This window comes from Nerophis lumbriciformis, linkage group LG39 (genome assembly GCF_033978685.3).
Source record: "Nerophis lumbriciformis linkage group LG39, RoL_Nlum_v2.1, whole genome shotgun sequence".
Taxonomy (NCBI): domain Eukaryota; kingdom Metazoa; phylum Chordata; class Actinopteri; order Syngnathiformes; family Syngnathidae; genus Nerophis; species Nerophis lumbriciformis.
In genome coordinates, this window is record NC_084586.2 from 635,345 (window position 1) to 652,772 (window position 17,428).

General features: G+C 37.1%; 1 protein-coding gene across 1 annotated transcript; it reads left to right on the forward strand.

Moving 5' to 3' along the window:
* The first annotated feature begins 420 nt into the window (after positions 1-420).
* On the forward strand, positions 421-11,415 carry rgrb (retinal G protein coupled receptor b). Its single transcript, XM_061931699.1, has 7 exons — positions 421-686; positions 753-909; positions 5,381-5,502; positions 8,539-8,692; positions 8,775-8,892; positions 8,955-9,068; positions 11,122-11,415. The coding sequence occupies exons 1-7, from the start codon at positions 611-613 to the stop codon at positions 11,260-11,262; spliced, it is 882 nt and encodes a 293-aa protein (XP_061787683.1). The 5' UTR covers positions 421-610; the 3' UTR covers positions 11,263-11,415.
* The last annotated feature ends 6,013 nt before the right edge of the window (positions 11,416-17,428 follow it).

Here is a 17,428-nt window from a genome sequence, read left to right on the forward strand (position 1 = left end):
ACCCCCATTTGAGAACCACTAGATTATATGACCGAAATAAACTTATTTCATTCATTCATTCTATCTACTAATAAAAGTTTCAATCAATCAATCAATCTAATGACATGCACCTGGGGATAGGCTGATTGGCAACACTAAATTGGCCCTAGTGCATTAATGTCGTCTGTCTATCTGTGTTGGCCCCTGTGATGAGTTAGCGACTTGTCCAGGGTGTACCCCCCGCCTTCCGCCCGAATGCAGCTGAAATAGCGACCCACAACGGGACAAGCGGTAAAAAAAATGGATGAATGATTGCAATTGAAGTAAAGTACTTGAACCCGGTGTACTTGATGACTAATTCCCCCGCAGCTGCTGCCAATGAAGCAACAAATGAACCGAGAGGAGGCGGGTGAAGACCCCGCGACTTTAAAAGGAAGCAAAGGCCACTTGTTAGAGCATTCTTGGGCGGATTGTTGCAGCTTTCAGCAACCTAATACGCATTGTGCTGTGTGGTTTTTTTTTTTGGTCCTTTTTTTCACTTCCATGTGACAGGAGTGTAACACAAAGCTTCACTGTGTCGGACCCACACGCTGCAGAGCTCTATTCAGAAGTTTGCACAAAGTGCGTCAACATGGTGACGGACACCTTACCTGAGGGCTTCACGGACTTCGACATGTATGTGTTCGGCTCGCTGCTCCTCCTCGGCGGTAAGTAGGAGAGATGATCCGGGTTGTTGCCGGTGTTTCGTCACTAACTGGGACTGTCCTCCACAGGGGTGCTGGGGTTCGTCCTCAACGGCGTCACCGTCGCCAGCTTCCTGTGTGTCCGGGAGAACAGGAACCCCAGCAGCTTCCTGGTAGTCAACCTGGCCTTGGCCGACATGATCCTCAACGTGAACGGATTCTTGGCCGGCTACGCCACCTACCTCAGGTACCACCGAACCTTCACACGTCGAAACTTGTTCGGTTTTTTTTTTCTTAAAGATGGCGGGATGCTAATCATTTAGCTAGGCTAGCAGGCTACATATCAAGAAAAACGATTATCATATCACTTACAATAGCTACGTTAAGAACGAAAAGTTACCGAGTTATGACATTTCAAAGCCCAATTAAGACGGTATTGTAATTTATTATAAATACTATAATCTTTAAACTAAATAATTGCAAAGTTTTGGCGCCCATTGTACTTCCTGGTCACGTGACACAGGCCGGGCCATCACGCCACGACTGCCTCAAGCCAATCAAATTCGAGAATGTGAAGCCACGCCCATCAATCAGTTAAATCGTTTTTGTTTTTTAAATCAAGCTAATTCACACACTTCCACAAATGTTAGTTATGCTAATATACAAGAACATATTACCTGAGTTTTAAAAAACTATACTGCAATATCAAATGGATTTGATCTGAAGCTAAATTTGGTATAGACACCAAGTGTTGGCCCCTCAGCTAGTTTGGACGGCCCTTGGCACTTTCTAGGAATTCTATTAAAAAAAAAATAAAAAAATGAGCAAACGGGTGAAATGTAACGAGAAAGTTGCTTTGTTGATTCTTATTACGTGTTTTCTTTTTCTTTAAAGCTGTCATTGCAAACAAAAATTAACCAAAATCAATGAATTATTGACCTATTCAAAGCTCTAATTACATAAAAAAAATTATACGAAATATTTTTTGGGGAATATATTGCATAAACTAATTGCTTACACAAAAGCATAAACTCTTAACATCTTAAAGTTGATCTTGAGTGGTGAAAAATTAAAAAAAAAAAATGTTTAAATGACTTAACACTTAAGAGTTGGACCTTTTTTGGTACCCAATCATTTTAGTGGAATGTTTTGACTCTATGAAGACCTTTTTTGTTCTATAAATTAATCAGAATCAATTGACCTATTCAAAGCACTAATTCACATAAAAAATTCTATGAAATATTTTTGGGGGAATGTAGTGCATAAAAAAAAAAAAAAACTTAACATATTTAAAGTTGATCTAGAGACTTGAGTGGTGAAAGCCATTTAAAAAATATATTTTTTGTTAACATTTAGGAGTAGGGCCTTTTTGGTACCCAATAACTTTAGTGGAATGTTTTGACTCTATGAAGACTTTTTTTTTTTTTTGTTCTATAAAGCTGTCATTGCTCAAATCAATTAATCAAAATCAATGTTATGAATTGACCTATTTAAGCACCAATTACTTCACATCAAATAGTCTACTTCAAAATATTTTTTGGGGGAAATTATATACTTTTTTTCTCCCCTCCCCATTAAACAGGGTTTTGACAAAAGCATAAAATTAAATAAACCATGACAGACAGGAGGGGTACCAACCATTTAGCTAGGCTAACAGGCAACATATCAAGAAAAACGATTATCATATCACTTACAATAGCTACGTTAAGAAACGAAAAGTTACAGAGTTATGAAATTTCAAAGCCCAATTAAGACTGTATTGTAATTTATTATAAATACTATAATCTTTAAACTAAATAATTGCAAAGTTTTGGCGCCCATTCTACTTCCTGGTCACGTGACACAGGCCGGGCCACCTTGTTCTCGCCACGACTGCCTCAAGCCAATCAAATTCGAGAATGTGAAGCCACGCCCACCAGTTACATCATGTTTTTTTTAATCAGGCTAATTACACACAAATGTTCAAATTATGCTAATATACAAGAACATATTACCTGCGTTTTCAAAACGATAATACAATGAAGAGGCAATATCAAATCGATCTGAAGCTAACTTTGGTGTAGACACCAAGTGTTGGCCCCTCAGCTAATTTGGATGGCCAGTGGCACTTTCTAGAAATACTAATTATTAAAAAAATAAATAAATTAATTAAACTCTTATTAAAGAGCAAACAAGTGAAATGTAACGAGAAAAAGTTGTAAGTTGATTCTTATTACACGTTTTTTTTCTTTAAAGTTGTCATTGCTATAAAAAAAAAAAATGTAACCAAAATCAATTAATTATAGACCTATTCAAAGCTCTAATTCACATAAAAAATTCTACGAAATATTTTTTGGCCAATATATTGCATAAAAAAACAAATTGCTTACACAATTACCATGAATTGATTAACGTGGACCCCGACTTAAACAAGTTGAAAAACTTATTGGGGTGTTACCATTTAGTGGTCAATTGTACGGAATATGTACTGTACTGTGCAATCTACTAATAGTTTCTATCAATCAAAAAGCATGAAACATACACCTTTACATATTTAAAGTTGATCTAGACACTTGAGTGAAAGAAAAAAAATATATTTAATTTTTTTTTTTTAATTGACTTAACACTTAGGAGTTGAGCCTTTTTTGAGCAGGCTAGGCGAAGTTGATAGAGTGGCCGTGCCAGCAATCGGAGGGTTACTGGGGTTCAATCCCCACCTTCTACCATCCTAGTCACGTCCGTTGTGTCCTTGGGCAAGACATTTCACCCCTTGCTCCTGATGGCTGCTGGTTAGCGCCTTGCATGGCAGCTCCCGCCATCAGTGTGTGAATGGGTGAATGTGGAAATACTGTCAAAGCGCTTTGAGTACCTTGAAGGCAGAAAAGCGCTATACAAGTATAACCCATTTATCATTCATTATCATTTATCATATCACTTACAATAGCTACGTTAAGAATGAAAATTACAGAGTTATGAAATTTTCCAGCCCAATTAAAACTGTTGTAATTTATTATAAATATTATAATCTTTAAACTAAATAATTGCAAAGTTTTGGCGCCCATTCTACTTCCTGGTCACGTGACACAAGCCGGGCCACTTTGTTCACGCCACGACTGCCTCAAGCCAATCAAATTCGAGAATATGAAGCCACGCCCACCAATCAGTTAAATCATGTTTTTTAATCAGGCTAATTACACACACTTCCACAAATGTTTCAATTATGCTGATATACAAGAACATATTACCTGAGTTTTAAAAACGATAATACAATGAAGAGAATGGCAATATCAAATCGATCTGATACTGATGCTAACTTTGGTATAGACACCAAGTGTTGGCCCCTCAGCTAGTTTGAACTGCGCGTGGCACTTTGTAAAATACTACGGTATTTATAAAAAAATAAAGAGCAAACGGGTGAAATGTAACGAGAAAAAGTTGCATAGTTGATTCTTACACATTTTTCTTTAAAGTTGTCATTGCTAAAAAAAAATAATAACAAATCAATGATTTATTGACCTATTCAAAGCTCTATTTTACATAAATTATATTTTTGGGGAATATATTGCATATTTTCTTTACATTAAAAAACAAACTGCTTACACAAAAGCATAAAAACCTTAACATTTAAAGTTCTTGAGACTTCAGTATTGAAACTAAATATATTTTAAAGAAATAACTTAACACTTAAGAGTGGGGCCTTTTTGGTACCAATAATTTTAGTGGAATGTTTTGACTCTATAAAGACCTTTTTTTTTTTTTTTGTTCTATAAAGCTATCATTGCTCAAATCAATATGAATTATTGACCTATTTAAGCACCAAATATTCCACTTCGAAATGTTTTTTGGGGAAAATATGTATGTTTGACTTATTTTTTATTTTATTTTTTTTCCCTCTACACAAAAGCATAAAATTTAACTATCGACAGACCTAAAGTTGATCTCGAGCAGTGATTCTCAAACTGTGGTAGTGGTATGGCAATTCTTCATAATTCAGCGTTACTGTTCAAACTGTAATGTTACAGTGGCCAAGTATTAAATGTACTTGCAAAATAAAACTTCAGCCTTAGTTTTAATACTTAGGCCTCATGCGCTACTGTAGTTTAATGGCGGTACGTGGAGAGCCACGTGTTTTCCGAGGTGGTACTTGATGAAAAAAGTTTGAGGACTTGAGACTTAGACAAACTTTATTGATCCGCAAGGGAAATTGTTCCACACAGTAGCTCAGTTACGAAGGTTAAGGATGGAAAGGAAACTACACAAAAAGAGGGCTAAAACAAAAGTTATAGACTAAAAATGTACCATGAGAACAACTGATCTAGTGACTTAAGCGTTGAATCCAAACAAAACTTCAAATTTGACAGATCCTTCTGGGTCCAAACTTGAGCAAAACCCTGAAAATATATTGGTTTTGAAAAATATCAAAAGGGCCCCAGCATGCTTTATATTTTCAGTGTCTGCCCTCATGGCAGAAAGAAGGACACACCTGGTATGGACTTTTAAAAACCTGTGCTAAGAATGAGGCCCCCTTATAATATACTTGTCGTCTGGAGGGGGATAAAACGGCCTTACTAAATGAAGTTGATGTAATGTTTTGAATCTTTATTTTCTGTTTGGCCCTAATACACACCTTGATGTATTGCAAATATCAAAAAATCCCCTGGGCCAGATTTTGGACACTCTTAAAACATTTTGTTGTAATGAAAGTAAAATGTAACAAACTTTTTTTTTTAACCTCCCAGACATTGGCCTTTTGGCCAGCAAGGATGCGTCTATCATGGCTTCCATGGCATGATATCGGTCCTGGCATCCGTCAGCTTCATGGCAGCAATCGCCTGGGACCGCTATCACCAGTACTGCACCAGTAAGTCAACTCACCCGGGTAGACTAGAGTAGACCTCTGCCCGTTACTGGGTGGGTGCACGTGTTTGGGTCCACTAAGCCGGATTAAAAATTGTGCCTTAACGAAAAGACGCTGTGGTTCTCAGTAGGGATGGAGGGTATGGCTTAAAATGTATACTGTGGTGTGTTTGTGTATATTGCAGTCTCTTGTGACAATATATTAGGTAATGGAACAGGTTACAAAGGCTCCCAATTTGGCTGATGTATGTGATAACGTATTCTCAACTAATGTACTTTACTTTCTAACATGTCTGTCGACACTTCTGTAAAAATTAGATGTCCAATAATATCGGACTGCCGATTGTCGGCCGATAAATGCTTTAAAATGTAATATCGGAAGTTATCAGTATCTGTTCCAAAAAGTACAATTTATGACTTTTTAAAACGCCTCTGTACGGAGTGGTACACGGACGTAGGGAGAAGTACAGAGCGCCAATAAACCTTAAAGGCACCGCCTTTGCGTGCCGGCCCAATCACATATCTGCGGCTTTTCACACAAGTGAATGCAAAGCATATTTGGTCAACAGCCATACAAGTCACACTGAGGGTGGCCGTATAAACAACTTTAACCTGTTACAAATATGCGCCACACTATGAACCCATGACAAACACATTTCGGGAGAACATCCGCACCTTAACATAAACACAACAGAACAAATACCCAGAACCCCTTGCAGCACTAACTGTTCCGGGACGCTACAATATACACTCCAACCCCGCCCACCTCAACCTCATGCTCTCTCAGGGAGAGCATGTCCCAAATTCCAAGCTGTTCTGAGGCATGTTAAAAAAAATAATGCACTTTGTGACTTCAATAACAAATATAGCAGTGCCATGTTGGCATTTTTTTTCCATAAATTGAGTTTATTTATTTTGGAAAACCTTGTTACATTGTTTAATGCATCCAGCAGGGCATCACAACAAAATTAGGCATAATGTGTTAATTCCACGACTGTAGATATTGGTATCGGATATCGGCAAAAAAGCCATTATCGGACATCTCTAGTAAAAATGTAACTATCACTCTTATTTTGTAGTTTTGAGTCATAGTACGAAGTTTAGGTATCGATCAATACAAAGTAGTGACAAAGGCAGTGTTTTACATATCTAAGATTTTCAGGATCATTAAATGTTCACATTTTTAATCTCGATTGTATTTTGACAAACACAAGATGGCGGTGTAACCATATAGTTTTCCTTTTTACATAAATGTTGCAAAATAACACTAATCCTCGCTTTTGTTTCCTGTTTACGATAATTATTTTGATGATAAAAAACCCTACTATACTTGGTATTACGTCGGCATTTGTATCGATTCACCTACCTTAATGGTAATTATTCTGTTTTTGTATCTTGTGTGTAAAGTAGCATGTTTAGCTAGTCCTCCGGTGATGCTACTTGTAAGAAACCGTTTATTTGCCCCATGTGGACGAGGATTTGTGACTTGACGCCACATCACGTTGACGCCTTCGTTGGCTTGTCGCTGTAAAATTTGTGGCACAGCTGGAATTTGCAACATGCATTATCTCTATTGGGATATAATGAAGTGATTGTGTATAGGTTTGGAATAGGCTGCAACTAATCATATCTAAGTTCCGGTTGGAACTATGTCCAAGCACATTCACATAACACTTGTATTAAAATAAAATAAAACTCAAGACATTTACCGCGCAACCCCAGTTCTCATTCTGCTTTTTAAACGCCAGGCTTGGTCTGACCTTTTTATTGCACGTTTTAAAATGCTAAGTCAGTGGTTCTCAAATGGGGGTACACGTACCCCTGGGGGTACTTGAAGGTATGCCAAGGGGTACGTGAGATTTTTTTTAAATATTCTAAAAATAACAATTCAAAAATCCTTTATAAATATATTTATTAAATAATAATTCAACAAAATAAGAATACGTTCATAAACTCAGTGAAGCACAAGCTCAGGTACCTCACTAAAATGTCTGTCAAAAAGAAATGCAATATTCAGTGTTGACAGCTAGATTTTTTGTGGACATGTTCCATAAATATTGATAAAGATTTCTTTTTTTGTGAAGAAATGTTTAGAATTAAGTTCATGAATCCAGATTGATCTCTATTACAATCCCCAAAGAGGACACTTTAAGTTGATGATTACTTATGTGTATAAATCTTTATCTACAATTGAATCACCTGTTTATTTTTCAACAAGTTTTTAGTTATTTTTATCTTTTTTTTCCAAATAGTTCAAGAAAGACCACTACAAATGAGCAATATTTTGCACTGTTACACAATTTAATAAATCAGAAACTGATTACATAGTGCTGTATTTTACTTTATCTCTTTTTTTCAACCAAAAATGCTTTGCTCTGATTAGGGGGTACTTGAATTAAAAAAAATGTTCACAGGGGGTACATCACTGAAAAAAGGTTGAGAACCACTGTGCTAAGTCATAGTGGCATCATACTTGCCAAGACTCCCGAATTTCAGTGCCCCTCCTGGAAAATCTCCTGGGGCAACCATTCTCCCGATTTCCACCCGGGCAACAATATTGGGGGTGTGCCTTAAAGGCACTGCCTTTAGCATCCTCTACAACTTGTCACGTCCGCTTTTCCTTCATACAAACAGCGTGCCGGACCAGTCACATAATATATGCAGCTTTTACACACACCAGTGAATGCAATACATACTTGGTCAACAGCCATACAGGTCACACTGAGGGTGGCCGTATAAACAACTAACACTGTTACAAATATGCGCCACACTGTGAACCCACACCAAACAAGAATGACAAACACATTTCGGGAGAACATCCGCACCGTAACACAACAGAACAAATACTCAGAACCCCTTGCAGCACTAACTCTTCTAGGACGCTCCCACCCACCCATCTCCTGAATTCAGAGGTCTCAAGGTTGGCAAGTATGAGTGGGCGTTAACCTCATTAGCACGGTGCGGGTGTACCTAATGAAGAGCCTGTATTTCCAAGTTGAGGATGCTGCCATGCAGTTCTAACAGGATGTCACCCATGCAGGACAAAAGCTCTTCTGGAGCACCACCATGGTGATCACCGCCTTCATCTGGGTCATGGCTGTCTTCTGGGCCTCCATGCCCCTCCTGGGCTGGGGGGTGTACGACTTTGAGCCCATGAGAACCTGCTGCACCTTGGACTACACCAGAGGGGACTGGTAGGCTAAAAGGGGTGGGGAGGTTGAAGAAGGCTTTTTTTTTCTTTTTTTTCCTAATACACGTGTTTGGTATTTTCACCAGGAACTACATCTCCTACATGCTCACCCTGATGATTCTTTACATGACCTTCCCCACCTACATCTTTCTGACCTGCTACGACGCCATCAACAGACAGTTCAAGAGGGTCCATCACCACAGGGTAAGAGCGCTTGGACCGCCAAAGGCATGAGCGACATCCTTTAACACCTTTTTTCTTCCTAGTTCAACACCGATATACCATTCAGGGTCATGTGGGTCTGCTGGGGCCCCTACATCGTAGTCTGTCTCTACGCCTGCCTTTTTGACCCTGAGTACATTCATCCAAGGATAAGAATGGTGAGTGATTTGTTTAGTTTTCCTAATCTACATTCGTACCTTTTTTAACTTTAGTACTTGGAGCTCTTAACTCAACACGCTTTTTTGTCCAATCATCTATTAAAATTAAATTTGTGCTTAAATGTTTATCAATCAATGTTTACTTATATAGCCCTAAATCACAAGTGTCTCAAAGGGCTGCACAAGCCACAACGACCTCCTCTGTTCAGATCCCACATAAGGGCAAGGAAAAACTCACAACCCAGTGGGATGTCAATGTGTGACTATGAGAAACCTTGGAGAGGACCGCAGATGTGGGTGACCTCTCCCCCCTCTAGGGGAGACCGGATGCAATGGACATCGAGTGGGTCTTGCATAATATTGTGAAAGTCCAGTCCATAGTGGATCTAACAAGGGAAAGGGGGGCAGAAAAGAAACGGCAGATCAACTGGTCTAAAAAGGGGTCTATTTAAAGGCTATAGTATACAAATGAGTTTTAAGATGGGAGTTAAATGCTTCTACTGAGGTAGCATCTCTAACTTGCTTTCCCCCAATAAACAGCGCAATTATAACACGTATCAAGACTTTTTAAAACTTGGCTAGTAGTATATTGTATTTTTACTACAGTATTATGAAGTAATGTACAGTCGGTGAAAAAATATATATATTAGCTTCACCGTTTTATAAGCCGCAGGGTTCAAAGCCTAGGAAAAAGTAGCGGGTTAGTCTAACATACTGCATTTACCTTGAAAGGCGGATGTTTTTGGTATCTCCTGGCTGCTTCTCCGTCAGTTTTTTCATGGATAAAAGTTGGCCGTTGAACAATTTTAACATTCTTGGCTGGTGATAAACTCATTCTGCTTCAGTACAGTGCAGACTAGCAGTGATACGCTTTAATTGCTTCACCAATTTGGCTAGTTACCCATTTCTTTGATAAATATCATTCTCAGCGCTGTCCTTTACACTCACGTTTCGTCCAATGGTTGGTAAAACAAAGTTACTTTGATCCCTAGTTATAAGCTAGTGCTAGCAAGGAAGAACGGATGTTTTGGTTGGATCTTACCGCTTTACTCTAACGTTTGCAACGCCAACTAGCGATACTTGTAACTCTTGTTTTTTTGATGGCACGAATTATATTTTCGAAGATTACGATGTAAAGTCTGACTAAAAATGAATCGATAGCTCTTAAAACTAAAGAAATCATAGAAGTACAATTTCAAGTCTTTGCAAGTGGCACTTACAGTACAGACTTATTTTCTTATATTTAGTGTTACTGTTCAAACTAATGTTACAACGGCCAAAAATATTAAATCTGCTTTTTTTTTTTTTTTATGAGAACTTAGGCCTACTACACTACTGTATTTTAATGATTATATTTTTGGTGGTGTTGGGTTCAAACACTGATGACATCTATTAAACAGACATAGAAGCAAGGAATTAAACAGACAGAATTCAATTTACCGTATTTTTCGGAGTATAAGTCGCACCTGCCAAAAATGCATAATGAAGGAAAAAAACATGCAACTTTCATAAACTATGAAAAAAAAAAAACGACTTGTAGTCCGAAAAATACGGTAGCTCAATTGAGGAGAAACGTCTGGGCTGTACTCTTGTACAGTCTCCCACCACGCTCTGACGAAAGATTGTACGCCTCTTATTTGGACTTTCCCTGATTACATGGCAAAAACTGTTTCTAAAGGGGCGGGGGTCGTAAACAGCCGCTGCCTTTGGTCACAAACCAGTTCAAAGAAAAAGTGCCTGGAGGGGGGGGGGGGGGTCAGGTCCTGCTTCCTCTCCGCTTTGTAAATCTCAGGTCAAGACAAAATCTTCCTGTGGATTACGATACATCAAAGAAACCGACACCTTCATGTCTCTTCCCATCGTACAGAGTTTTACATGCCTTTTGATTGGTAAGATCAAAGACAGCTTTTGTCTGCTCGCCGGGAACTCATTGAAACACAAAGTTTTGTGATGACTTAGATACAATTATTCTGACAAGTGGTACTTGGAAAGCAAAGTTTTTCCTCATGTGGTACTTTGTGGGGGGGAAAAAAATAAATGTGCTTCTGCTCAGATGTTTCCCGTCATGGCTAAGATGAACCCCATCTGCAACGTGGTACTCTACTCCTATGGAAACGAGTTCTTCCGAGGAGGGGTGTGGTACTACCTCACCGGGCAGAGGGTGGCAGAGCCGACTCCGCAGAAGTCCAAATAGTTTTTTGGATGAGTTTTGTTCTGTACAGTTGACGTGATACTCAACTTCTCTTTAGTGAGTGGACTGTTTACAGAAATGTTGTTGATTAAAAGGCGTTGGAATTGAATTGCAATTTTTAACTGCACAATGCATCAATAAATGGAATATACATTCTCCGGTCTTTGTCAGACTTCTCATTGGGCAGATTTTTACTCTTGGATTGAATTTTATTCCTAAAATATTTGCTTTTTTTATGAAGTGGATAATCCAATTTTACGTACAACTTTCTTGCACTCTGTCTGCGAGGGACTCTGAACGCACCGTGACCGCAGCAGCAGGCTAATCTCTGAGCGTATTAACGGAGCGTTAAGCCGCAAGGAGACGTAAATCTTGGTCACACACTAACCTGCGAGGCGTCGCTGCCAGGTGCAGGTGGAAGACTCTCAATGGCGGTCAATGTCTTGGAGGCGGGGCTCTAATAGGTGCAGTTGGTGTCCCTGAAGTCATTGTGCTGGAGATTTAAAAAAAAAAAATTCAACTCTTGACTTGAAGTATTTTTTTTATTTTTTTTTTACCCTGAGGTCCAAAAAATTTTTTTTTGATAACAAAATAAAATGTACTAGTTTGTTCCCCCACTTTTACTGCATCAAATTTTTATATATATTTAATTTTGTTCAATTAACCTAAAAAAAGCTTATCAGAGGCTAGACTAGAAATGAACACTACTTGTATTGCATTAAAGCAAATATTTTACATTTTTATTAGATACCGGCCGAAAACTGCTTTAAAATGTAATAGCGGAAATTATTGGTATGTTTAAAAAATAAAAAATAAAAAAAAATGGTATGACTTTTTAAAACGCCGCTGTATGTAGTGGTACACAGACGTAGGTTCAAAAATTGTCATTTTGATAACAAAATAAAATGTACTACCGGTAGTTTGTTCCCCCACTTTTACTGCATCAAATTTATATATATATTTTTTAATTTTGTTCAATTAACCTCAAAAAAGCTATCGGAGCCCAGACTAGAAATTAACACTACTTGTATTGCATCGTTAAAGCAAATATTTTACATTTTTATTAGATATCGGCCGATAAATGCTTTAAAATGTAATATCGGAAATTATTGGTATATTTAAAAAAAAAAAAAAAAATTTTTTTAAATGGTATGACTTTAAAGCGCCGTTGTATGTAGTGGTACACGGACGTAGGTTCAAAAATTGTCATTTTGATAACAAAATAAAATGTACTAGTTTGTTCCCCCACTTTTACTGCATCAAATTTTTATATATTTGAAATTTTGTTCAAGTAACCTGAAAAAAGCGGTTATCAGAGCCTAGACTAGAAATGAACATTACTTGTATTACATTGTTAGAGCAAATATTTTACATTTTTATTAGATATCGGCCGATAAATGCTTTGAAATGTAATATCGGAAATTATTGGTATGTTTAAAAAACAAAACAAAAAAAAATGGTATGACTTTTTAAAACGCCGCTGTATGTAGTGGTACACGGACGTAGGTTCAAAAATTGTCATTTTGATAACAAAATAAAATGTACTAGTTTGTTCCCCCACTTTTACTGCATCAAATTTTTATATATTTTTTTTAATTTTGTTCAAGTAACCTGAAAAAAGCTGTTATCAGAGCCTAGACTAGAAATTAACATTACTTGTATTGCATTGTTAGAGCAAATATTTTACATTTTTATTAGATATCGGCAGCCCGATATTGGCCGATAAACGCTTCAAAATGTAACATCGGAAATTATCGTTATCTGTTTCAAAAAGTAAAATGTATGATTTAAAACGCCGCTGTACGTAGTAGTACACGGATGTAGGGAGAAGTACAGAGCGCCAATAAACCTTAAGCACTGCCTTTGCGTGCGGCTTTTCACACAAGTGTATGCCATGCATACTTGGTCAACAGCCATACAGGTCACACTGAGGGTGGCAGTATAAACATCTTTAACACTTACAAATATGCGCCACACTGAACTAACATCAAACAAGAATGACAAACCCATTTCGGGAGAGCATCCGCACCGTAACACAACAGAACAAATACCCAGAACCCCTTGCAGCACTAACTCTTCCAGGACGCTACCCCCTACCCCCCCAACCTCATGTTCTCTCAGGGAGAGCAGGTCCCAAATTCCAAGCTGCTGTTTTGAGGCATGTTAAAAACAATAATGCACTTTGTGACTCCAATAATAAATATGGCAGTGCCATGTTGGCATTTTTTTTTCCATAAGTTGAGTTGATTTATTTTGGAAAACCTTACATTGTTTAATGCAACACAACAAAATTAGGCATTCCACGACTGTATATATCGGTATCTGTTATCGGAATCGGTAATTAAGAGTCGGACGATATCTGATATCTCAAATTTTTATTCAACTTATGGGGCAATGTGGTGCAGTTGGGAGAGTGGCCGTGCCAGCAACCTGAGGGTTCCTGGTTCAATCCCCAGCTTCTACCATCCTAGTCATGTCAGTTGTGTCCTTGAGCAAGACACTTCACCCTTGCTCCTGATGGGTCGTGGTTAGGGCCTTGCATGGCAGCTCCCGCCATCAGTGTGTTTGAATGTGGAAATAGTGTCAAAGCACTTTGAGTACCTTGTAGGTAGAAAAGCGCTATACAAGTATAACCCATTTATCTAATAAAAATGTGAAGAAAAAAATCCTACTTTCCACTGCATTATTAGACAAAACTGATTTGTTCAACTGTTTAAAAAAATGTATATATACAGTACAGGCCAAATGTTTGGACACCTATTTTCATGACTATTTACATTGTAGATTGTCACTGAAGGCATCAAAACTATGACACCTGTGAAGTGAAAACCCTTTCAGGTGACTACCTCTTGAAGCTCATCGAGAGAATGCCAAGAGTGTGCAAAGCAGCAAAGGGTGGCTATTTTGAAGAAACTAGAATATTAAACATTTTCAGTTATTTCACCTTTTTTTTTGTTAAGTACATAACTCCACATGAGTTCATTCATAGTTTTGATGCCTTCAGTGACAATCTACAATGTAAATAGTCATGAAAATAAAGAAAACACATTGAATGAGGTGTCTGTACTGTAGAAATATAAAAAATATATCGAATTAGGCCCAGATTTTTTTGAATGTGGAAAAAAAAACTTGCAATATTTCAGATATAACTTTGTATAATATAAATAACATTATTGTTACTCTTTCCGAGGTCTTAATCAAGGCTCAAGTTAGTTTTTCTCCCACAGACATTTATTTCAGCCACGCCTTCTTCTCGTTAACGATGCCAAAATAATGCTAAAAAATGTATTAGTCTTACATCAAATAAAAGAAAACACATTGATCAGAAAGCATCATACCTCACTGGCCTCACAAACTCAGAGGGAATAAAGTTTCTTTTGAAGCCCAGACTCTATTAACCTCTTCCATCGAATGCTTGCTGTTTCATGCTGCTTTCCTTATTTCGTCACATATTAATTGTCCCCCCAACAATGTGACCAAACCGGAACAAAAAATATGTTCTCCTCCAAATTTACATGGGATTTGCAACAAAAAATAAAGTTAACATATACTTGCATGAATTAACCAAAGGAAATACATTTTTTAATCACATTATATGTACCGTATTTTTCGGAGTATAAGTCGCTCCGGAGTATAAGTCGCACCGGCCGAAAATGCATAATAAAGAAGGAAAAAACATATATAAGTTGCAATTTTTGGGGAAATGTATTTGATAAAAGCCAACACCAAGAATAGACATTTGAAAGGCAATTTAAAATAAATAAATAATGAATAAGTGTACGTTATATGAGGCATAAATAACCAACTGGTATGTTAACGTAACATATTATGGTAAGAGTCATTCAAATAACTATAACATATAGAACATGCTATACAATCTGTCACTCCTAATCGCTAAATCCCATGAAATCTTATACGTCTAGTCTCTTACGTGAATGAGATCAATAATATTATTTGATATTTTACGCTAATGTGTTAATAATTTCACACATAAGTTGCTCCTGAGTATAAGTCGCACCCCCGGCCAAACTATGAAAAAAACTGCGACTTATAGTCCGAAAAATACAAAATGAACTTATATTTATACTGTATTTATTTACTCTAACCAACTATGAAATGATATAACATATTTACAATGTGCTTCTGTCAGCAGCTACAATTGTTATTGGAGTGAGAGTTTCAAATACATAAAGTAAATGAACAAATGACACTTTTTAATCTTATAGCAGTGGTCCCCAACCACCGGTCCGTGGACTGATTGGTACTGGGCTGCACAAGAAAAAAAAAAAAAAAACTTTATTTTTTTATTAAATCAACATAAAAAACACAATATATACATCATATATCAATATAGATCAATACAGTCTGCAAGGGATACAGTCCGTAAGCACACATGATTGTATTTCTTTATGACAAAAGCCTAACTCTAAAGTGTTTGTGAGTTGTAGTTTGTAAATGAACACTGAAATTCAAGTATTTATTTTATTTATTTATATATATATATAGGCTTCACGGTGGCAGAGGGGTTAGTGCATCTGCCTCACAATACGAAGGTCCTGAGTAGTCTTGGGTTCAATCCCGGGCTCGGGATCTTTCTGTGTGGAGTTTGCATGTTCTCCCCGTGACTGCGTGGGTTCCCTCCGGGTACTCCGGCTTCCTCCCACCTCCAAAGACATGCACCTGGGGATAGGTTGATTGGCAACACTAAATTGGCCCTAGTGTGTGAATGTGAGTGTGAATGTTGTCTGTCTATCTGTGTTGGCCCTGCGATGAGGTGGCGACTTGTCCAGGGTGTACCCCGCCTTCCGCCCGATTGTAGCTGAAATAGGCTCCAGCGCCCCCCGCGACCCCAAAGGGAATAAGCGGTAGAAAATGGATGGATTGATGGATATATATATATATATATATATATATATATATATATATATATATAGCTAGAATTCACTGAAAGTCAAGTATTTCTTATATACATATATATATCTTAACCACGCCCCCAGCCACGCCCCCCGCCCCACCCCCGACCACGCCCCCACCCCCCACCTCCCGCAAACTGGAGGTCTCAAGGTTGGCAAGTATGGACTTAAAACCTGTTTTCCCTTTATATTGAAGCTTTTAATTTCATGTTTCCTACAATAAGTCTTTATTAAAACTAGAGATGTCCGATAATATCGGCATGCTTTAAATGCTTTAAAATGTAATATCGGAAATTATCGGTATGTTTTTTTTTTTTTTTATCATCGGTGTCTTTTTTTTTTTTTTTTTTAAATTAAATCAACATAAAAAACACAATATATACATTATATATCAATATAGATCAATACAGTCTGCAGGGATACAGTCCGTAAGCACACATGATTGTATTTCTTTATGACAAAAAAAATTAAAATAAAAAATGTCAAGAAAAAAAAAAACTTATTTGAACTTAAAACCTGTTTTCCCTTATTTTGAAGCTTTTAAATTCATGTTTCCTACAATAAGTCTTTATTAAAACTAAAGATGTCCGATAATATCGGCATGCTTTAAATGCTCTAAAATGTAATGTCGGAAATTATCAGTGTCGTTTTTTTTTTTTTATCGGTATCGTTTTTTTTTGTTAGTGTTTAAATTTTTTTTTTAATTAAATCAACATAAAAAACACAATATATACATTATATATCAATATAGATCAATACAGTCTGCAGGGATACAGTCCGTAAGCACACATGATTGTATTTCTTTATGACAAAAAATAAATAAATAACCCCCCCCCCCGGTCCGTGGGACACATTTTCAAGCGTTGACCGGTTTAACAGTTAATTTTACTCATTTTCATTAATTACTAGTTTCTATGTAACTGTTTTTATATTGTTTTACTTTCTTTTTTATTCAAGAAAATGTTTTTAATTGATTTATCTTATTTTATTTTATTAATTTTTTTTAAAACGACCTTATCTTCACCATACCTGGTTGTCCAAATTAGGCATAATAATGTGTTAATTCCACGACTGTATATATCGGTTGGTATCGGTAATTAAAGAGTTGGACAATATCGGCAAAAAAGCCATTATCGGACATCCCTAATTAAAACCAATACAATGAGTCAAAAATGTGGTTAAATGGCAACATTCCAGGCATACCTTGTACAGTTTTAAAAATTCCACAAAACGAAATTCTCATATAGTCGAGTAAA